Source organism: Galleria mellonella, unplaced genomic scaffold, assembly GCF_026898425.1.
Source record: "Galleria mellonella isolate WM207_F2 unplaced genomic scaffold, CSIRO_AGI_GalMel_v1 utg117, whole genome shotgun sequence".
In the NCBI taxonomy this organism is placed as follows: Eukaryota; Metazoa; Arthropoda; class Insecta; order Lepidoptera; family Pyralidae; genus Galleria; species Galleria mellonella.
The window spans coordinates 7,625,191-7,650,439 of NW_026441980.1; the positions used below are offsets into that span (position 1 = coordinate 7,625,191).

General features: G+C 31.5%; 2 protein-coding genes across 2 annotated transcripts in view; one reads left to right on the forward strand and one right to left on the reverse strand.

Annotated features, from left to right (window-relative positions):
- Positions 1 to 810: 810 nt before the first annotated feature.
- LOC113511968 (methionine aminopeptidase 2) lies at positions 811 to 7,283 on the reverse strand. The gene is made up of 8 exons (XM_026895709.3): positions 7,054 to 7,283; positions 5,399 to 5,602; positions 4,536 to 4,696; positions 3,922 to 4,096; positions 3,522 to 3,730; positions 2,739 to 2,829; positions 2,039 to 2,213; positions 811 to 1,524 (listed from the first exon to the last, which is right to left on the reverse strand). Exons 1-8 carry the CDS (start codon positions 7,196 to 7,198, stop codon positions 1,272 to 1,274), a joined length of 1,413 nt encoding a protein of 470 aa, XP_026751510.2. The 5' UTR covers positions 7,199 to 7,283; the 3' UTR covers positions 811 to 1,271.
- Positions 7,284 to 13,039: 5,756 nt separating this feature from the next.
- LOC113511544 (cAMP-specific 3',5'-cyclic phosphodiesterase) overlaps positions 13,040 to 25,249 on the forward strand; it is a 547,503-nt gene continuing 535,293 nt past the window's right edge. The window contains exon 1 of the mRNA XM_052897791.1: positions 13,040 to 13,376. The gene's annotated coding sequence lies outside the window, so the exon portion shown is untranslated. The remainder of the gene's footprint in view (positions 13,377 to 25,249) is intronic.

The window sequence follows — 25,249 nt, forward strand, 5'->3', positions numbered from 1 at the left end:
TGATACTTGGTTTCTTAATTTATGAAATATATAAATAAGTACTTATAAAAAATACAATTTCAAGTAGGTAGTATTAGTAGTCGTATGTAGGACAAATGGAAGGTAAATGAATCTTTTACGTAATGCTAGCTGCATATACATTTATTGTATGTTATTCCTGACTTAAAGCTATTTGGCAACTGAAAAATATAGACAGATAATAGAATGATTTATATAAAATCAAGTATACACTCAATGCCTACGCGAAGTGCATTATTTTCACGAGGACTTGTTCCAATTTGGAATAAGACGGATAATTTGAAACCCATTTTGTGCAAGTGTTTGTATATCGCTGCTGTGAATTATGGCGTGTTTTGAAAATCGATCATCTATTTATATTCTCAAGTTGCTAAATAAGACCTTTAAGTGTAAGGATGTTGGCTGTTTTATACATTTTTATATGCCCATGTTATTGGCAAGAATTTTTGTACCGATATTACTAGAATAAAAATATGAATGTAATCGTTTATTATAAACTATTTGCGATAATAGTTATTAAATAGTCTTTTACTGAAAATTAAAGAGTTAAAGTATAAACTGCAATTTCGTATTTTCTTTTTTACAATTTACTTTTATGAAGCAGAATGCAAATAGATGTAATACATAAATCAAGGACAGCACCTGGCATTCTTTCTTTATAACGTTATATTAAAATAATTCAGATCGAAGTCCCTACCCAATTTTCAAAAAGGAATTTTCACTCACCCTCAAATGAATTATCTTCTCCTGTCAAATTGGTTTATTGGCTAAAATTTTTAATTATAGTCAATGTTATGTAAGTTTGAACTTTATTTCATATGTTTCATGTGTTAGTTTGACAAACTAGTGTATATATAATAATATATCACCTTTTATAAAATTAATGACATTACTTAAAGAAATTTAATACAAGTTATTTAGGATAAATGATATACAATTTTAATAAAAGTGAAAACCTATAAATAATAAAACAAATAACCCACATATAAGTGGACGAGACGGGTTCAATGACGGATAATAATATGAATATACGCAACTGCACAGTTAAAATGTTCAAAGAATATAACTAATATTATACTGTTATAAGACTGACATCTACCAATAAGCAAAGAAAATAACTATTGTTGTTATTAAAACAATTTATTTACAATTTTTAAAGAACTTGCAGGAGAGTATATTTTGACATTATTGAATGTAAGTGTTTAACACAATTATAACAAAACAGCAACGTTGTCGACGTTGTTCATTAGACGCTAGTAATCTTCTCCACGTGATATCACTTCCTTACAAGTAGGTCTTAGAAGGATAGTGTGTTCAAACTGGGCAGTGTAGCAACCTTTGATGTCACACAAAGGTGGGTAAGGGTCCACCACTCCTTTATCGCAGAGATCTTTTAGTGCCATAGCATACCTTGACGCGCCAGCGCGTTCTAACCATCGCTTGCAAAATGCGAGCGTACCAAAATTTTTGTTAATCAAATTTAGCAATTGTTTGGAAGATTGCAGTCTGTAATATAAAGAAAATAAAATTTTATTTTTTCTTAATTTTATATTAGATTTGATAAAATATTTAATCTGTTGTTTCCTAGGTAACATATTTTGGTAGGATTGTACGCACCATGTTACGAACGTATTTGATCACGATACGGAATTTATCACAGTCCATTTGGAACATATGAATTTCGCCACAATTGTAATATTACAAAGGTTGTTCGTCACAAACGCAAGTCAATAATATGTATAAAAAAATCTTTAAAAACAAACAAGAATTTACAGTTATAGCTTTCCATGACAAAATGCGAATATAACAAAGACTTAACCGCGTATATGATGAACTGTGATTTTAACAAACTACGCATGACTATATGGGGCTATGAGAGATTGTCTAAATTTCGCTATGACCTAATTCATGTGTATATGACCAAAAGCACATGTGAATGGAGATAAAAGAATTGTTTTCTCATTATGCCAAGTATGAAAACACGAATGATTATATGGCGTTTAATTTAATTTTTAGTTACCTTAATGGCACAAACTGTTGGTCGAAATTTTTCATGTAGTGTGAACAGTCCATATCATCGTGAACTTGCCCGCGTCCTGTAGATCCAAATGTTTCAATAGCATAGAACTCATTTTCTTCCATGCGTGTCGTTTCGCCTCCTTTTACAATTGGCACCGTTTTGCCAGCATGAATTCCTACAATAAAAAATAATTAAATTTATGTGCGAGAGTTAGTGTTATTTTATTTTTATAATAAACTTTATCTTCTAACTTAATATTTTAATTTGACAATTTCGTCCAATTATCGTTTTATGGACCATCATAAACTAGATTTATAATAATTTGGACTTAAATTTAATAGAAAATTAGTTCATATTATCCCTTAAATAATAATAAAGATTTTGTGATATCAAATTTTAATTTTAGAGATAGGTTTAGGCTTATACTTAAGAAAAAATATAATTAGTCTTAATAAGAGCAAAAGTAGTAAATTTTAAAAATTTTGTTTGTTTGCATGACCCAAACACTACTACACGGAATTGAAATTGGGATGCGGCTTTTACAGTTTTACTTCTAAACGTTAATAAACTTGAAAATTGGGATATGTATTATATTGTTACACCATTTAATAGTCCACATCATTGATTTTCCTACTTTTAAAATCCACGCCTACGGAGTCGTGGGCAAAAGGCTAGTTTATAATATAATTATGTTACTTACTATAGGGCCCAATCGAATGCCCGTTAAGATTTCGAATAGGCTTCACTTGATACACTTGGCCATCCAACTCTACTTCATGTGATTCCATTACCTACAATAACAGTATTTTGTAAAGATTTTGCTGCATAAAGCTTCATTTTTTTTTTTAATTATTAAGAATAATAGATTCACAACTATTTGCAACCTAATGTAAATACAACATATTTTGATATAAGTTTAACTACTATAATGAAGTTCTTGAACTGTATGAATCATGAAACAGTAGTTAAAATTATTACATAAATATTAGTAATTTATTAGTAGTAAAAACCTAGTTATTTACTAATAATTCACTAGTTAAGAGGTAATGCCACGTGGCTCCAGCACTTCCGCCACCCCATCCTTTCTTTTAAGCGTCGTAAGAAGCGACAAAGGGAACTTAATGCCCGAGAGATGGGTAGCAGTGTTCTTCCTAAAATATCATGAAATACCTAACTGCAGTTGCCAACCCACTTGCTAAGGGTGACAACTACTGACAAAACTCTATTGATCTTTAATTGATCTATGTTCAGCAGTGGATAATTAATGGCTGATATAATGAAGAGGATGATGTCTTCTTGAGGACAATTTTAAACATGATGAATAGATGCTGAAGACATTCCTCATATGACAATCTGTTAGAGATGCACATCTATCTCTAGACCTATGCAGCAGTTTTTTTTTAATTTTATCTTTCTGTCTGCAATTAGCTCTCTTTAGCTACAATTAGATCTGGTGTAATAATGGTAATTGTTTGTAACTTACTTCTTGTATTGCAGCACCAACATCACACAACCTCACATCTACCCCGGATGATTTAATACCAGCTTCAGTTGCCTCCTGCACACCTTTAACTAGGGGATCATACCGAGGGTTGAAGTGCAGAGTGAATGCACAGTCAATAATACGTCCATTAATGTGTGTGCCAAAATCTATTTTCACCACATCATCATATTCAAGAACAGTTGTGTCACCTACGGTTTTATAAGTATTAATAATGTTAGTCTTAAAAAAGTAAGATTCATGTTTATTAGTAAATTTAATCAACATGAATAATTTCAATAATGATAACTAAATAATGAAATTGTATATTGGAATACAAGCAGGTGATCCATTACATGTTATTCAAGTTATTATAGAGATACTGCCTTAGAATTAGTTGTACCTGTATTAGGAGTGTAGTGGGCAGCACAATGGTTACGACTGCAGCCAGTAGGAAAAGCCAAACCAGCCTTAAGCCCATCTTCACCAATAAGACGCCTTGCAGTCGATTCTAATTCTTCACAAATTTGGATCATGGTCATGCCAGGCTTTATCCATTTACGGATATGGTCACGAGTCTATAACAAGAATTGTAAATTTGTGTGGATATATGTGCATAAATACTTTTTAATAAAATTTTCTGCCAAGGTGCCTTTAATAGAGATATAATCTGATGATTACTTACATTTCACTTATATGGTAAATGGTATTTATTGACCCATTAAACATTATTTTACCTCATACTGCTGAATATTACTTTTTGTTATCCATTATATATGTTGAATTAAAAACTATCCTTCTACTTAAGTTGAAAATAATACCAATTTACAAAATTTTATTAAATTTTGTTGATCAGTTTCAGAGATTTGGTGTGACACACCAGTTATAAACAGTTTTTTTTACACTTAATTTTTAAACAGAAATTGCTTATGTTTTATTTGATTTTCAGTTAAGTTCGAACAGGAGGAGGTATATTATATTTTGTATAGGATTATTATACATAATAAACAGGTATACCTGTCTATGTGCTTCTGCAGCATGTCTAATTTCTTGATAGATATCTTGTTGCATTCTATCCAAGGCTCTTTTTTCCTCGCTTGTAAAGCGATCTTTGGCAGTTTGTTCGTTAATGCCTTCAGCGGGACCATGTTCCATAATTTGGCCCTCAGGGAAATTACCTAAAAAAAATTCCCAAATTTAGTAATGACATTTAAGAGTTAAAATTTGTCTAATTTCCTGAATAATGTATATTAGTTTTTAAATAATACCAGTATTAATAGGTGATAGCTAAATTATTTATTAAAGCAAGTAATTTTATCTGATTATTATCATAATTGAAAGTGCAAGTGCTAAGTCACCATACCTTACATAGCTCTGAAATATCATACCTAAACCCAACATACCCAAAAACAGTTAAGAATAGTTTTAAGAGCTGTCTTTTGAGAGTTTACATAATAATATAACTTTTTAAATTCCCAATTGATAACATGTATTTAACATGTTCATGATAGATAGAGATTTTAGTGTCTATAATAAAAAAGCATAAAATAATATGTAAGTTTTGAGTGAAAGATAAACACTTTGAGTCATTTATGACACACATAAATTAACAATTGATTTAATACAATCAAATTCATTACATTTTTTTAAATATAAAACAATAGATAAAATACAAAAATATGTTTTTGGCATCTGTATCACAGTGACTTAAACATGCTACAGGTCAGTGATAGTTTTGCTTAAAAGCAAAGTACTGATTTTTAGCTGCAGCATGAGGTGACTAGACTACATGGATGCGTGCAACAAACCCAGAGTGTCCCTGTATGACCAAATTAACACAGAAATAAAATGAAAGCAATGAAATCGGAAGGATTATTTACCATCTGGAAACAGTTCAGCAATAGGTATAGTAGGTGGATTTGTTTGTTCCTTGCTTGGTCCTTTGCCAGACTTATTTTTGTTTTTCTTTTTTTTCTTTTTCTTGTCATCCCCATCTCCAGCTGATTCTTCTACAGATAAAGACTGTATTTTTTCTGACGTGTTATTGACATCAGCCTTATTTTCAATTGTAGCATCAGCATCAGCTATAAAATAAATTCATAACAGTAACAATATTAATATCCTTTCTCTTATGAGATGAGATGCATCCTATGAGTCATTTTATGAAATGAAGTAATAGAATAATGGCAGGACAGAAATTATCAGATCCATCTCCCTGTACTGCTTAGAAACAATCATAGTTAATACCTGGAGAATTCATCACAATAAGCCAATGGCCTTACTTCATACCTTCACTAGTATTCCATCAAGGGGGAAAGGGATTGTTAGCAATGGAGTTTGACAGCCCCGTTGCTAGCAATATGCCCTAGGTTGATCTCCACATGGTTTCCCCTGGAAACCATTGTGAACAATTCTTTTTGTCACAATGAATTAACTGACCTGTTTCATCCTCACCTAACATCCTTCACTGGTGCCCAGCCGGTATATACGATAACACGAGTGGAGTTACCATTCCATTATCACTCATAAAAAAAGTAATTCATCAGCTTAAACAGTCAGTACTGATGGGGATACAATTCCATTATCATCAATAAAAAGGGTGGTTGAAACAAAAACCATAATGTATATTCTTGGGCATTACTAAGCAAAATTAACTGTTTTATACTTCACAATTTTTTTTATATTTAATATAAATATAAAAATTAGTTTATTCATCTCCACAAATTACAATGTATAATAATATTAAATTTTACTTTATACAAAATAAAAGTATCATAATTTGTGGGAGATCTGGAGCCTAAACTAAGTCGTAACTTGTATATTAGACACCAGGTCCCCCCCATATAAGTATTGACAATTCAAAGTAAAAGGTAGTTGCGTGGAGTAAAAATAAATATGATTTAATATTAGAATAAAGAGGTGCGAGCAAATTTCACTAACAATACTCAGATTTTTTAAAATGTACAGATACATAAAACTTCCATGTACATGTGTTCTTTATAAGGGTTATATTATGACACACATCTATCATTGTGATAATTCTATTACACTGATTAAAATTGATGTAAAGCAGCCAAGAGTTTTATATTTAATCAACAAAGATAGGTAGTTCTAGTAATGTTTGAGTAGATATCTATTTATATATTTCTTCGTTCCATAGTTCAATAATTTGTTTCGAAAGCATTGCTATTTATATTTTTAATTAGATATAGAGAAATAACTAAATAGGTCCTAATTACTTATTTACCATTTTAAACATGAGATAGGAACGATGCCAAGTATTCATGTTGTTACTCATATTTTGATGTTACTATGTTCTATCGACATGCGTAATATGTTTAAAAACTAAATTAAGTAGGATATAATTATAAAGATATTTTTAGAACAAATTCGTTGGCATTATAAATTCTTTTATGTTGTAATTACAAAGGGGAATAATTCTGTTTATTCTAGTAAAAAAAACATAAATAAAATTTAATGTGACAATGAAATAAATCAGGAAAATATTACAACGGTGTTAATAGTAGAACCTAACCTGTCTTCTTCTTCTTTTTTTTCTTTTTCTTTTTTTTAGCAGGGTCTTTTGTTCCATTTTCTTCTGTTCCTTCTAGATCATCCTCTTCCTCACCATTTTCAACGATTTCCTCCTTATTTAATTCATCAGTTTTTACTGCAGCCATTTTGTTTGAATTTACAAAATTATTAACATCACATGTGTAGTTCGACTTATTTTGGCACAGATAAAAGAGACCACAGACCAGAGTAACTAGTAAATAAAGTCGACACAACCCTTATATAAACGAAATAGGAAAATGACTCAATAAACTATTAATTATCCACTACAGATATATGTAGATAACAAATAATGTCTGACGCTTGACGCTTATGTGGGATCTAATTAACTATTTTTTTGGATATATATTTGAGCTACCTTTCACGAAAGTCGTTTGAGGAACTGTATTTTATCTTTTTTCTATACAATTTTTTTTATGATAAATAGAGTTCGTGTTATTTATTAAGAAAATATTTAGGAAAAATTAAGATTTCGAATTGTCTAAAAAAAAGAACAACATTTAAATTAGATACAGAATAATACCTGCCATAAGTCTCACTAGCCAATAACAGAAAAATAACCATTAGGCTTATTTAGCACGTACGTTGGTATATTACGAAGTTTAACAAAAGTCAAAATACAGGGAATCACATACCACTGATAATATCAAAATTTTAGATTTATTTTAAGTAATATTAAAAAGTATTCCATATTTTTAACTAGTGATTGACATATTACCGTTTGATACATTTATCGGTGTTTAAGTTCGAATCAGATTGTTTCGATAATATTAGTGATGGGACTCGAGTGATTTTTTTTTACTCGAGTCACTCGGTACTGATAAGTTACTCACTCGAATGCCACTCGAGTGAAGATAAAACTCGAGTGATTTTTATTGACTCGAGTCACTCGGAATATAAAACTCGAGTGACCAAAATTTTAAAACGAATAAAACAGTATTAATTTTACATAGAAAATGTGTATTCATTTTTTCAAAAAAAAAATCTAAATAAAATGTAAAAAATAGAATTTTCCTTCAAACTAAACCTGTCATACGTAATCAAGAAACCTCTTATATCAACTATCAGTCAAATTAAAATATTATACCATAATCTACTACTAATAAGTTCTAATCCAATTTAATTTATTCTAACAAGGAACTTTCATGAGATCCAAATATAAACAGTTTTATTATGTTCTTACACAATTTATGTAATAATATAAATATTTTATATGTAATAATATAAATAATAATATAATATAAATATATAAAATTAACTTAAATAAAACTTATATAAACTCAACAAAAAAAAACAAAAATAATGTATCTTTAATGAGATAACAAATTTAACTGAAATTGGTGTAATAACTACTTTAAAAAAATAAATTGATAAATTTTTTCCCTACCAAACGGCTTCGATAATATCGACTTCAGCACACTTGCTAAAATAATAGAAGAATGTTTCTCCGTAACCTCTTTAGTAGTAACAGTTTGCGAAAAAAGTTTTGAATTATAAGTATTGTAATAGTTAGGTATGCTTTAGAAGTCCATAAATCTGTTGTAGCAGCCGTATATTCAACTAAATGTAGAATATCTACAATTATAGTGCGTGCGGCATGATAAGCATCAGGAAGAATTTTCTCTCTTAAAAGTTTCCTGGTACCGCGGGTAAACTTGTCACAATTTGAATTTCTCACTCAGTTCGGTATAAACCACTCGAGTGGTACGAGTCAACTCGAGTCACTCGTAATTCGAGTCGACGCGAGTCACTCGAAACTCGAGTGGTCAAAAATTTAACTCGAGTGCATGTAATATAGAAACTACTCGAGTCACTCGAGTGAAAAGCAACTCGAATCCCATCACTAGATAATATTTTTTTTATACTACTGAGGTGGCAAACAAGTACACGGCCTACCTGATGGTAAGCAGTTACCGTATCCTATGAATGCAAGTAATACCAGAGGTATTACGCACGTCTTGGCGAACCTGAGGAAATTTTTGAGTTGTAGAATTATATTAACACTATCTAATCTCTAGATTGACGGATTGTGTCAACTTGACATCTATCATATGTTAGATGTACGGAAACATCCTGCTGTTACTAATCTTAATTCGTAACTGATTACATAGATTATACACAAGTTGCTTTGATCATAGTAATGCCATCCAGAGTGAGACTATAATAATCTATAACGTAGATATACTCGCCGATGTCACGATGGATAAATGACAAGACCACTATATGAAGAAAAAAAGATGACAATGCTGAAAAATTGACAATGATAGTTGACGTAATGACAATAATGACATTTAGTGTTACATTATTAAAAAAATGGCTTTGACCCTCTTAATCTGTGCTCTTGGTGTTGTCTCGTAATATCTAGATTTATTTAGATATATTCAATATTTAGATATATTCAATTAGAAACAAAATCCTTCCTTATTTTCTTTCCTCCATACTATAGCTGGCGAAAACCACCAACAAATGCATTCTCAAAAAGGGTTGACGTCAGGCAGGTGGCCGGTTGTAAAACTGTAAGCCAAATCTTTTTGTAATATCGATAAAAACATATTATGCTGACTCCAAATAATAATTGAGATAAGGGTAAGAATATGATGATGACAATGAAATGGAAACCCCGCCTGCTATGACGGTATACGCTGGCTGGGCATCAGTGAGGGATGATAGATGAGAATGTAAAGGCAAGCCAGTTAGCCTATCGTAATAAATACACCTGAAATTTAGCACGATGGTTTCGAGGCGGATCATTCCACAAGAATTAACCACGATGGCTTCCAGGGTGAATTGACAATCCCACAATTATGTGTTTTTGGTAGTGTTTTAATGAATGATAATGGATCGGTAACCCTGCCTGCGCTATTGGTATACGTCGCCAGCGCACCAAGGGATAATAGTGGAGAATGCAAGCAGGTCAGTTACAGTTTACTGACAGGGTAGTCCGCATCACTAACAAAAAGTTTGTATTAGTGTTGATTAACCTTTCTTTGCATGATATTTTTTTATTGGTGAAATAAATCAAGGTGATATAATTTATGTTCAAAACTAAAAAGAAAAATTAAAAACAAAATTGACAGCTATGTTTTTTTTTCTGCAATGGACATTAAAAAGGTATCCAGACACGTAACAGAGATATATAATTTTTGGGCATTCAATATTATGATGGAAATTTCCACCACTATGCAAAGAAGGGTTAAATATCTAATATTTACAAATATTACAAATGTGAAAGCGAGTTTGTTTATTTATTATCTAAAATTTGATATGCACGTAGGTGCCTACTATATTATTATTATAAAGGGGCAGTATGAGACTAACCTAATGTTAAGTGACGATAATCGCCTATGAGCACCCGTAATAAGTACTGGAGGAATTTCGGGTATGATGTTGGCCTTTTTTTCCGGCGCAGTTTAGGATGACCCCCCCGCTAGATAAAGTGGCGACCTGAAATGCATTGCAGGGAGTCAGTGAATGCAGGTGGCTCAGGACCGTTCCTCATGGCAGTTTATGTGGGCGACTTATGTTCAATAGTGGACGGATAATGGTTAAAATGATGATGATGATGATGTCGGCCTTTTATAAAGGAATATGGTTTTTTATATCGGTTTATTATATTGGTTCAAATATTGTGGCTGGAAATTCATTATAAAACGTTATGCGTGGAAGAAATTGCCTTGAAAAACACAGTGCAAGACCGCCAGTCATCCATATGGTTGGGATGGAACTTTAGTATATGGCGGGTTGTACGATGGTGAAATTGAATGGTAAATATGAAATGCGATGGAGAAGGACATAGAGTAGCCTATGTAGTGTAGTGTGTAAGATGGCACAAATAGTATATCCCGTATGCGGTCCGTCATACGGTAGAAGTTGTGGATTAAAAAAAAATACATAATATTATATCATATTTCTACTGTCAAGTGCAATAATTAAATTTACAGAACGTATGCTAACTTACAACAATATGAAGTTTATATTCTAGTATTTTTGTCTTTTTATAATGGTAGAATTTCATTAGCGACAACGTTCACGTTGAATTAATACTTTGAAACCGTCTGCTCCTTCTTAGAATTTATGGTTTATGGTAGTGCCATACGGAATTTCATTAAATTCGGTTTTTGACTTTGAAAACAAAGGCAACGAACAAAGTAACTTTCCCATTTTATGATATAATATGTATTCTGATATTACTTTAATGAAGTTTTGTTTTATTACAAAGTAGATAATTGTGTAGATATTTTTTTATAAAATTTGTAATGGCAAATAAGTCAATTATGGTTAAAAGTGTCCTCTGTAGGCTATAAGCAACAACATTATATTCAGTATTTTGCGAAAAAAAATGACATTTTAATGAAGAACGTAATCAAATAATGAGAATATTTTAACTTTTCATACAAATTGCGCGGTCGATTACTTGATATACTTGTATTTAGTATGAAAATAAATATTATTATCCCTATATAAAACATCTGTACTGACTTCGTCCGTATAAATGTAGCAAATTACTTGATCGTAGTAAAAAGTATAATCTTTTCATGCTAAATGTCATAACGTTTGGTAGAGCCGTTAACGCTTTAAATAAACAAAAAACAAACTCAATTTCACATTCCATTTATAATATTATTAAGGATGGGGATGTATGTCGTAATCTTTATGCGCAAGGCTTTAAAAGGGTGGAATGGGATGGTAGCAGTTGAAAGACAGAAAACTGAAAGAATGTTCGCTACGCCGATGAAATTACCTTACTGGATGTTATAAAAAAAGTAAAAAAAAGTTTCACGATTTTAATAAATAATTGTGCACCACAAAGGTGAAGAAATTGTTTTTTTTTGTGTTTTAAGTATTCGAAGAAGTAGGACTATAGAAATGTGATTGCGCTCTTAATTTGTTGGCTCTATTAATTGATTTCAAAGAAAAAACTCTCACTTGGAAAAAATAATTCGCTAACAATTCAATGGATATATTTTAACGATTTATTGAAAAAACAAAAATTAGTTTACTCGCCAGTTCGTCTACGTGACTGGGATATGCTCGCTCAATGGAGCAAGATAATAACTAACGTATATCTTTTTCCATCGTATATTGTATGAGTATACCAAATTTCATATTGATTGGTTAAGGCATTAGGAGGTAAGAAACAGACAAATAAGCTCACTTTCAAATTTATAATATTAGTAAGGATTAATTTCTAGGGGCAAATGACGACAAATCTTACGGTCTGTAAGATAGAATAAGATAGCAACGTCCGAAGTCTCATTTCAATTTATGAACTCGTTTGCGATAACGCTTCCATCGATGGATTCGTTTACCACTTGTTTGTTACAACTAGTCTCATACATGTGGAAAATAGTGTTGCCTATGTACCATGTTTACAATTAAGGAATATTTCTACGTATGCCCTATTCTACATATAACAATGGTGATTGTTTGTAACGCTTTATTGTACAGTACTTTTAAATTATAGGATATAGATTTCTTAAGAAAAAATGAGTACCATGGCGGACTTTCCCATAAAATGGAATTTCTACCAGTTTATGGCAAAATCCGCAAACAATTACAACGTACAAACTGGTGGAGAAAAAAAAATTAAAAATAAGAAATACTGAGTGTTCAATTATAGCACGAGCACAACATTGATACTTGACTGGGTGTATTCTTGTTTTCTAAGGGTGTATTAAAGGATGTATCACTGATCGTTGCAGTATCCATTATTATCAGTAGTTAATGGTATTTATCAAAGCACATTTGTGATTATATTGCGAGTGCATTATAAGAATACGCCACGAGCTGCGATATGACAGTACGGCGTTACGCCAGGCGTTTGTGTTTACAAACTTATCCTTAGATAGGTAGGTATGTCATCATGGGTTCCTGGCAAGCAAGCAATATTCACTGAAGTCGTTACGCCGCAACCGTCACTTCAGTTCAGTAGCGTTTTGCAGGCCTCTTCGTTGGCACGTCTCGCTCCCCGTTGACGCGAACTGAATACGAATTGCGATAGCATATACTTGTATCAGTAATATCCAAACTTTAGTATAAACAAATTTATCGTACACATGTTTCACAAGTCTATTAAAGGCGGTGAAAAATATTGTACAATAATTGTAATAGTTTACGTACTTAATGTGGTTTAAGTTTGTGTAATTTCTGAACCTTATACTTTAACAAAATTCAGTGCTAATGTTTAAGTAAATAATGAGATCAAGCACATGAATGTGATCTTTGTGTTTACTGTATCTTATACTGTGCCTATTTGTGGATAGATATTTAACTGTTTTTGTTTTGGTGAGTACATAAGTTGATTAGAGGGATTAATTAAGTAAAGTCGTGTCTATGAAATCATTAAGCGTATTTAGAACTTTGTTATTTGTTATCATCCACCAAATTATTGGCAAGTTAAAGTTGGCGTATATTATATTAAATGCCAAAAAAGTGTTGATAGAGAATAGTGTTTACCTACCAAAAAGTGCATTGTGTTTTTCAGGGAGAACAGCGTGGAAGTCGATCTGATACGGTACATTGCTAGAACTGGAGGATTTTTTTAATGAGTGAAGATGGAATGGTAACCTCGCTTGCGCTATCGGTATATGCTGGTGGGGTACCAGTGATGATGACAGGTGAAAATGAAGGCAGGCCAGTTGGCCCATAATGACCAATTGAAAAAGAATTAACCACTATGGTTGGGGGGAAAGGGATTGTTAGTAATGGAGACTGAGAATCCCATTGCTAGCAATATACCCAATCAGGTCGACTTCCTCGCGGTTTTCCCTGGAAACTATCATGGTTAATTCCTGATGAATTCATCATTATGGGCTAACTGGCCTATTTTCATTCTCATCTATCACCCTTCACTGGTGCTCGCCAGCGTATCCCGTTAGCACAGGCGGGGGGGTTACCATACCATTTTCACTCATCAAAAAAAAACACTATGGTTTCCAAGAGGAACCGCGTGGATGTCGACTTGATAGAGTGTATTGCTAGCAATGGGGTTGTTAAATTTCATTACTAACAATCCCTTTCCTCCCGAATTGGAGGTGGTTTTTTTTGATGGGTGAAAATGATATGGTAACTCCGCCTATGCTAACGGGATACGCTGGCGGAGCACCAGGGAAGGATGATAGATGAGAATGAAAACAGGCCAGTTAGCCTATCATGATGAATTCATCAGGAATTAACCATGATAGTTTTCAGGGGGAACTACGAGAAGGTCGACTTGGTTGGGTATATTGCTAGCAATGGGATTTTGTCTCCATCACTAACAATCCCTTTTCCCCCAATTAAAGGTGTTAGACCTCATTACTAACAATCTCTTTTCACTGCAGCAAGCATTAACTAAACTGTCTCTACAGTTTATATTAAGTAACAAAGGCCAATAATGTGGATTAATACATATTACGTTTAAACTTTTTGTTTATAGAAAAAGATTAAGGAAGTCGAGTTGACTGACTGTTTTGCATTAAGTTAAACTAGACCCAAGTACCTAGCTTCATTGCGATTTGATAACGATATTAGATGGCATTATTTAAAAACACAAAAAAATACGCCATTATATACTTTTCGTCAAATTGGTTTAATTTTATAACTATTTAACTAAAAGTACAAAATACTCATACTGAAATAGCTACTGAAAATAGGTAACATATGCGCTATAACGAAGATGTATTTGTAATATTCAAGATTTTGTCGTAAAATAATAATAGTAAAATGGAAAATAATGCTCTGCAGTTGTGTACAAGATTTAGGTGTTATATATTATTTCTCATCAGTAAAGTATCATTGACAATAGAGGCAAAATAGATCACTGTGCTTGGCTTTATATTGTACGCAACTTATATATATAAATATGTTCTGGATCGTCTTGTATATTGATTTTAGAATATTGCTTGTTTATTTGTCTGCGATATGTGATATGCGCTATAACTTAGAGTTTTTAAAAAAATATGATAATAGAATTTTCCAAATCGGTTTAGAACCGACGGAGTTTTTTTTTTGATGGGTGAAAATGGTTATGGTAATCTCGCCTGCGCTAACGGGATACGCTGGCGGAGCACCAGTGAAGAGTGATAGATGAGAATGAAAACAGGCCCGTTAGCCCTTTATGATGAATTCATCAGGAATTAAACATGATAGTTTCCAGGGAGAACCGCGAGGAGGTCGACCTGGTTGGGTATATTGCTAACAATAGGATTCTCAGTCTCTATAACTAACAATCCCTTTTCCCCCGAACTGACGGAGTTATGAGGTAATAAAAATAAAAAAATACTTGAGAAGTTCCTGTTTTTTGAAGTCGTTAAATTTTACTATATCTGTTAATGCGGAACAATGGTTCATCTGTCTTCAAAAATTTTAAGCGTGAGTTTCAACATTAAATTTTCCAAACGTATTTACAATCTCTTATATTTATAATATTAGTAGGATATATTTCCATGGTATTCGGGCCATTCAGGGGCAATTTGTTAGAGTAGGTAATCGACTAGGTCTGCCGTAAAATTACCACAATATCAGTAGATACCGTTTGCGTAAATTTGAACTAAACTACAGAATCATGGGCCTATGATAAATTTATGTACTTTACATCAAATTAAACAAGGCTCGGAGTACAGTAAAAACTGAATATTAAAATTGCAAATGATATTTTGCGCACAATTCAATTACCTTATCTAAGTGTTTAGCATATTCCATCTACTAGTAATAGTGTTGCTTACATAGTTATACATGTATATATACTGTATTCTAATGAATTTGTTGGAAAAACACTTACAACGCTCTAAATTTAATAGATTTATAATATAATATTAGGGTATTAGTAAAGTTTTTAGGAACCACTAGTCTTGGGGTTGATTACATTCATGAACAATATTGTTCCTGTATTCGTTCAGGATGAGGTGGTAACATATCGTGCTATTAGAAAATAATGTCTTAGAATCTATTCATACCATAAAATATATTGCGACAGAAATTTCGTGAATCAAAAATCAAAGAATAATAAATATTTTTAAGCCTCTCATACTAATTTAACAACTCGATGCGCCATCCTTTTTAGTGCAGGTAGTATATGTAGTATTATATTATCTGTGGTTCAGGAGACCCAAAATTTTATTCGTTTTTTAATTTTGACCCATGTTTCTGTGATGAAAATATTCAAGGTCATTGGCAGAACATTCTCTTAAGAGTAAGCTAATAATTTAGATTTAATCTTGCTTATTAAGAATTAGTGACATAACATTTTAATTTTAATTGCTTGAATTTTTCGATTATATTATAATTTGTTTATTTATAGGATCACTGACATAAGATATAGCGAAACAGTCCAATACAATATACAAGTTCCAATGCGAATGTGTTGCAATAACCGAGGCTGCTGCAGTTGTACATAAGCTAGGAATAAATGGTTATAGCATTAGATTCTTATCTGACAGCGCAGCAGTACTAAAAACATTACGAAACAACAAGACAAACAACAAACTAATAATTGAATGCCACCATTCACTGGATAGGATATCTTCCAATAACCGAGTTATCCTCCAATGGATAAGAGGGCACAGTGGATCTTATGGTAACGATGCCGCAGACGAACTAGCTAGAAGAGGCTCAGGAACGAGGGTGGTAGGCCCGTATCCACTCCTTCCTTTTCCATTCTCACAACTTCGAATGCGGATTCGTCAAAGATCCGCTGACATACAAAACCAAAGATGGATACAGGCTACTGATTGCAGACAATCAAAATTGGCCGTACCTATGTTGAATCAACGACTATCAAAACGTTTATTACATCTAGACAGAAAAAACCTCAAAATAATGATAGGGACAATAACGGGTTATTGGCCATTAAACAAACATCTATACACAATAGGAGCCACAGACAGCCCTCTATGTCGAGGCTGTTTCGACGCCGAAGAAACGGCTGCTCACGTAATCCTGGAATGTGAGGCTGTGGCCCATCAACGTTTAGAAATCCTCGGAACGGTGAGGTCGCTCCGTGAGGCCTGTGAAGAACCCAGGAAGCTTCTGCGCTTCTGGGCGAAACTAGGTTGGCTGCACTAGCCACGACTCATACGCACAATGGCCCAAGTGAGAGGCTAAGCGCGGAAAATGGAGTCCTTTTCACATTCACACATTCAATATACAAGTGGATTGATGAATAGATGATAATGGAATGGTTACCCCGCCTGTGCTAACGGTATGCGCTAGCGGGGCACCAGTGAGGGACGATAAATGTAGGTAAATGAGGTCAGTTAGCCCATCGTGATAAATGCACCTGGAATTCAGCACGATAGCTGGAATCCAGGGGGACCGCGGGGAGGTCGACCTGACAGAATATATATTAACAATGGAACTGGCAGTCCGCATTATTAATAATCCCTTCCGCCCTTATACAAGTGGATTAGGTCTAATTATTCTTACATTTTTGTGCTCAACTTGTTTCTGCGTTAGTTTTTTTTCCATACAGATCATCCATATCTTCTTTGAATATCTTTAAGCATATCGTAGACACCGGCTTCCGTATTTCAAACTATTGACCGGCTTGTGATCAACAAAACCTAAGTACACAAAATATTATTGAAGAATATAATATAAGAGTAAAAAAAATAGTAAATATTTTTAAAAGTTTTGCAAAAAGTACTTAGAAGTTCTTGTTTTTACTGTAACAGCCACCAAAAAAAGTACATTTCTTTTAATGAAATTTCTGTTACTTTGTATGTATACATATTCAACATAAGAATGTGTATAAAATCATGTGCATGTGTATCAGGTGACATGAAATGACGTCATTCATCATAGATATTGACAGTTCCTTTTCACAACAGATAATTTGAGAGCGTACCATTATCGACTCAGATCTATGTGCATCATCAATATTATCATTTTAGCCGTTTGCTGTTTACCGCATTAAGGAATGTTAGGATACGAACTGGTATAATTTGCAAGTGAAAGAAGTTCAAAGAGTTGCAATTAAAGTAGTGCTGTCTAAGCCCTATAGGTATTCGACTATAAAAATATTTGAATGCTGATCTTTTCATTGCGGCAAGTGTTTATTCTTAAATCTGTACTGTGTTGTCATACGCAAAATTCCTATGATCCTAAAATGTTTGCTAATCATTGGAGAACAAATATAGTGTTTAAGAAAACTGTAACATCATCTACTTTCTTTAAACGGCATTATTAATTTTTACACCCTTTTCTGTATAATAAATTAAATCGACTTACAAAAATATATTTCGAATCTCGCTGTATTTGCAAATATAAAGTCACGAAATATTTAGAAACGCAATGCTATGAAGAAACTGAATGTTTTTTGAAAACCATACAGTGAGTTATTTTAAACATAATGTTTGTATTTGGAATTATGTACCTGATTTTTGTAATATTGTGCCTTTTTTAAACTTTTGGAATTACTTTTTATATTAATTTACCTGTTTTTTGTATAGCCAGGGGCCGAGTGTAGAGACCATAATACTGTAACTCAGGATATTCTAGTGCGGATTCTGTCCACTACCAATGGAAGTCTATGTATATTCTATTTTTTTAAATGTATAAATAAAGTGACATTGCGATAGAAATGAAGATTATTAATATTATTAATCATTGGACTTTAATAAATATGATTTCTTCGGCGTAATTTTCAAGGCAGTTTTGGCTCATGGTAAGAGTTTAGAGTGATTGGATAAGATTTGATGCTTCGAGGGCTTATATTTTACGAAAATAATATATAAATATATTTGTTATTTTAATTTATTTATAAGAATTTTTCGCGATATTCACTGTTTTAACTCCAAATATTAGATTGTTGAATAAGATGCACGTTATACACTAAGAAAAGGACATTAGTTATCTCTAGAAAATTTAAGCTTTTGAGTTCATTAGCTGTGTTTCACGACGACACAGATTAGGATGAAAAGTAGAATAATTTCTCAATTCATAACCTGTTATTTAATGGCAAATAAAATATTTATGTCACTTAAGTTTGTACTAGGTTGCTTAAATAATAGTTTTTAGCACCTTAGTTGGTTATTTATCTATTAAAATCCGAAAAGGTGAAAGCTTATACAATATTTTTGTTACCATTGGGTAAAATACGGTAAATCAATCGATTGTATTTTATCAGAGGGAGACTTTGTACAAAAGTCGTTTGCTTGGGTACCTCTGTCCCATTCGTGTTTCAACCGTAAAGCAGTTGTGTTTGCATGGCTGTGTTTCTGTTTGAAGGGTGGGGTATGGCGTGCATTTACAGGGTACAGAGGAATAATACCTGAGTCTTCAGGAATGGCAACGCATGGGGGGTATCATGGGCGAAACAGTATACTTTGTTATGTCCATGGTACTGTTCATGTCTATAGGCGACGTTTACCACTTACCATCAGGTGGGCCGTCAGCTTGTTTGCCATTCTAAGTTGTATAAAAAAAAATGTTTTATGTTTTATAGATTCAGATATTTTTTAAAATAACATTTTGATAATCGATGAGGTGTTCGTTTTTATATTTTATATAAATTTTAATACATTAATAATTACAGAGATAGGTAAGTAGTTTCCTCATATATAATTTTTTTCAGATAACTTTATTATATTAACCTATTAATAAAAACCTTTAAGTGGGGGGAGAAGAAACTGTTAGTAATTAAGCTTAATAACTTCATTGCTAGCAATATACCCTATCAGGTTGACCTCATTGCGGTTCCCCCTGGAAACCATCGTGATTGATTTATTATTGAATTTGTCACGATGGTTTAACTGACCTGCTTCATTCTCACCTTTCAATTCTCACTGGTGCACCGCCAGTGTATTACGCCATTAGCGCAGGCAGGGTTAATATTCCATTACCATCCATTAAAAAAAAAACTACTGTTAGGTATTAATGAATACTTACATTTATATAGTTACTTAATTTAAAATTAAATAATAATAATTAAATAATAATAGTTAAATAATAGGATTATAAAATTTTTTAAGCGTTTCTGTCTAAAATTAAGGTTTTTGAATATTTCTTTTTACTGAAAATAATTATAAGTAGTAATTGTCATTCATAAAAATTTTAAGAAAAATCATAATTATCGAGGGATAAGAAGGACCTAAAAAAGACATGACGAAAAAGATATGAATATTGCACCATAAACGATGTGACAAGCGACACGATTTAATCAAGATCGGAATGGAAGGTAAAAACATGTTGGCAATCTAAGTCCGGAAGGATGATGATAACGAATAGGTATTTAAAAAAATGAAAATATTTTATTTATTTTATAATAATATGGATTTTAATTCTAACTGTAAAGAAATTATAGGCTTTCAAGTACTATACAGGTAAATTATAATAATAAGCTTTGGAATTATTAAACGATTACAGAATACAATTTTATAATCGTTCCTTTTCAATAAGACGCACCTGTAGAATATACTAAAAAAAGAATCATAATAGGTCTAAACAAGATGAAAGGGAATTCGCTTTAGCAGTGTTTGAATAAAAGTATTGTTATGATAAAAGCAAAATTTTATTAATAAAGTTAAACCATTTGTAATATTACTTAGTTCTTATTTAAGAACCAAGTAAATTACAAATAATATAACAATATAATAGAACATAGAATATCTTTCTTATTTTTATGAATTTGTAAGTTGTCTGTTGGTTTTTCATATTCTGTGTCTTTAAAATATTATAAAATTCATTCAATGAAAAACAAATTGTAAAAATTGTGAACCATTTTATCATTAACAAATAAAAGTTATTTTCCGTAGCTTTGCACCAGTGCATCAATGTAATAACGTATCTCATTTGTAAAATTAGGATATAGCCTACATGTGTACCACATTTATTTAAATCCGTTCAGATGTATAAGCGTGGTTGAGTGACAAACATTCGAACATCTTTACAAACTTTCACATTTATAATACCAGTAGGATTAATAAAAATGTAGGTGTACATATAAAGTTAGAACACAATGTAGTGTTTAATGATTGCTTTTATAAAGTAAAGTGTAACTTATTCAAATCACATTGCACTTCGTTATTTAACTCTGTATTTACTACAAATTGCAAACAAGTTTGAATCGAATTTTCCAAGAATAATGTTTCTATTATAAATCCGGATAAATAGCTTTTATTACAAGTTTTTATTTAACTTGCTGCGTGCGTAATGTCTTTTCATTCCGGTTCAATTTGTAATCCATTTTTCAAACTTTTACTGACGCCCGTTGGAGCTAAATATTCGCGTAAAATTTTTTATACGTATATAATTCTGATGAGAATGTAAAATTATGGTGAGTATGGGATAATTTCATGGTAGAGGTAGAATTATGTAGAGTTAGATCAGAGTCTGATCATAAATTTTTTAATAAATATATGTTTAGATTTATTATTATTATATCAGTTATAAAGTATCCATTGGTTAACATAGGCTTCCCTTATAAGGGGGGTTTTGCCAGTCATGTAAATAATGTAAATAAAGCATGAGTTGCCATGACAACTCATGCTTTATTTAATTAAATTCATTTTATATAAAAAAAAAATGTTGAACAATTGTAATTTTTCAATCTTGTAAATTTATAATTCATTGTATTTTTATTCATAGGCTTTATTATATTTTATATTTCTTCTATTTCATATACTTTTAGCTCACAAATTATGGATTCTGTTTAGTTGAAATTAAATTAATTAAATATTCATATCATGATAGGAAGTTGTAGAGTATCAAATTAATTAATATGAAATTATAAAATTTATAATTGCCATTAATTTTCGTATATCATAATTATCATGTTGTTATTACAAGACATAATATTTGATAACACGAAGATAATTATCTTATTCTGTTCTGCGAAATGTAAATAACGAATCATCTGTACATATTGTCGGTATTTAATCTGAGACTGTTTTATAGATATTTATACTAGGCTAGCTGACCCAGCAAACGTTGTTTTGCCCTCTACTATTCCACCTACTGGCTTTATAATGTATTTATTATCTTGATAAAAAACTATGCTATCTCACAAATTAAAGTATTAAATAATTAATTAATATCGATTGAATCGGTTTTATTGATTAGCGTGAATAAACATCGTTATACAGGAGTTTTACTATGTACAAATTCTCGATTTTTGGTTTACCATCTCTGAACTGATTCTATTGGAATTTTAATACGTAAGTTTAAGCAAATGTTTGTTGTATAACATAATAGAAATAGATAAAATTAACAACAACGACATGGATTATGTTTGAGATGAGTATAAAATTATTCAATTTATATATTCTAAAAAAGATGGAACATTTATTCATGAATAGATAATTCTTGAACTTGATTTGATCTTGAGACGTACTGGTAGACTCAGATTAATCATCCGGTTAGAGATCGGACGCCGGAAGTTGGATACCTAAATTGGGAATCCGAATGTCACACACCTTTATACATTGGTGAATAAATGGTCTTTACAAGTAACTACATAATTTGTCGCCGTGTGGTCCCGGTATAGAATAAGCCAACCCTTCTTTTCCCATGGGTATCGTAAGAAGCGATTAAGGGAGGGCGAAGGATGAGCAGCAGCGTTTCTCTTAAAACATCTCCAAAGCTTAACTGCGGTTGCCAATCCGCCTGCCAAGCGTGGCAATTACTGGCAAAATCCTTCCAAAGGGGAGGCTTATGTTCAGCAGTGTACAGTAAAGGCTGATATAATGATGACAATCTGTACGCACATTTATATATATGTTTACAGACAAGTTTTTATACTTTAGATTTTTTTTTATTTGATAAATTTTTCCTTATATTCGTAATGAGAAAAACGAATGAAAATATTATGTTTACTAAGCAGGAAGACGAGTCAATTCACCTCGGGCGGTTTTCTTTTAAAACCGAGGTAATCGACGAAACAGTCGACATGATATTTATCTTTTTATGATACAAAACCAATTGGTTTATTTTTAAGCAACTTGAAAAAGGAAAGATGTTCTCAATTCGCTTATTTTTTTTTGTGTGTATGTTAAGCGATATTTTCAACAATTTTTAATATTTATTTTGCAATTAAAATTGCAAAAAGAAATATTCAGAATTAAATTATTTTGTTTCTTTTCTTGTTAGATCGAGTTTTCAAAAATGAAGGTGCTGTTATAATGCGGTACACAGTTTTTGTGCATTATATTTACCGATAAAATTACACTAATACGGATTAATAGTAAACATCTGAATTCAATCTCTACTCAGCCCCGTCAAGTCTACGATGTTGATGCGCCAGCCTTGACATGACGCTATACGGCTGGCGTGATAAAGCCGTTTGATCGGATATCTATTTTCAACTTTCTCTAACTCTTTACTTCTGTTTAGATTTATATTTAATTAAATTAAATAGGTAAATTGAGTTCATTTTGCATAATTCATGATATTACTATACTAAAATATTTTTTTTAGAAGTTATGACAGAAATATGTCATGCTTAACATATTTTTAACTATGGTTTTTATTACCGCACAGCGCATACTTTTATTTTTATTTTAGGTACCACTTGTGGATAAGAAATTATCTATTTTTTTTAAGACTTTAAGATTACCTATTGTAGTGGCAATAGTGTTGGTAAACAATATGTGTTATCTCTCTTCCATAAAACTAATCAAATAATGGACTACAATCTATTGTATATCTCTATATATGAAATTGTAAACAATAGATAAAAAATAACATACACAGAAGTGGTCATTATTTGATATTTAGAAAAGTTTGATCTGTAGATATATATTTAAATAAAGTATATTGGAGCGTAGGTTATAAGTATAATATAATTGTTTTATAGGATTATAAGTACAGTTATACTGCACATATTGAACAGAGAAATATGAAATCACAGAGTTAAACAGATCTATTACTCAATTGTGTATGTATATACAAGTATGTTGGGTACATAAGTAGGTGTATATTACTTTGTAGGTATATATCTCGTTGGACAGTACATATGTAAAATAAACACTGTTCTTTTTATTTATTTTTATAAGTACTCGAAATAACATATATTTTTTATACAAATGTAGTTTTGTAGAGACGACTCTGTAAACTTGATTCTTATTCCCATCAAATGTAGCATGTGAACGTCATGCAGAAGCTATTTTCACTACCGTTTTCCTGTTCTATTTTTTATATGGATTTCTGAGATAGTTTATGTACTTACATGGTATATATGGTAGTGAATATATATTTGTCTATAATAAGATGAGGGAATTGTTATATGTATAAAAACAATGTAAAAATAATTAACAGGCATTAATTATAAAAGACTTACTACAATAACGTATTTTATAAAAGAAAATAATATATTTGTTAATAATGTATTTGTTTAGTATTATACCTTACAACTTGAATGACGACGTACAGAAAGATTTGAGAACAGAAGTTTTCTTGTGTAGATATTTGCGCTATGTATTTTATGAAAAGAGTTTTCTTCTAAAGGTTTATAACATGCTTTCTATAGGATCAGTAACGCGCAGACAAATGATTTTTCAGAGTTCCAATCGGCTACTGTAACTATCCACTATAGGGTGGACCGTACTTTATTGTTCAGTGGTGTAACATTTGTTATAATTATTATAGTTTTGCGGATGGGTTTTCATAGAATACTGTCTCGTAGTAAATATTTTAATTAATCTAAAATGGCAAATACGAATCATTTTAGGATCTATTATGAAATTACAGCGTGGCCATTTCAAGCTTTTAATAGCGAATGAAAATTTCTCTCTGAAGTCGTGAATTTTTCTAACGCGGCTTAGCAGGAATGGATAGCTAATGCAATTAGGATGTAACACAATTAATGTGCCCAATTACATTACCATAAAAATAAAAGATAGAGTGTTTCATTTTGGTTTATAATATGATTTCAGTTTACCGTCACCAAAAATGTTATTTAATTTTTAAACGTTTAAGTTACTTTGTTTCTTGTCAATAATTTCATTATAATTTTTTTACTGTTTATAAGGATGTGAATTAAATATTTGAAAGGAAACCAGGTTCATCAAATCACAATTTAACGCGTTATTTTTGCCAATTCTGTATGCAGAATTGGCTATGATGAATCATTATGCAATCGATTGTATTTATTCTCATGGTGATCATACTAATTTTGTTTTATTACGGTTTTTTTATAGAACAAAAATTCTATTAATTATGCTGTAAACAAGTATAAGCTTTTT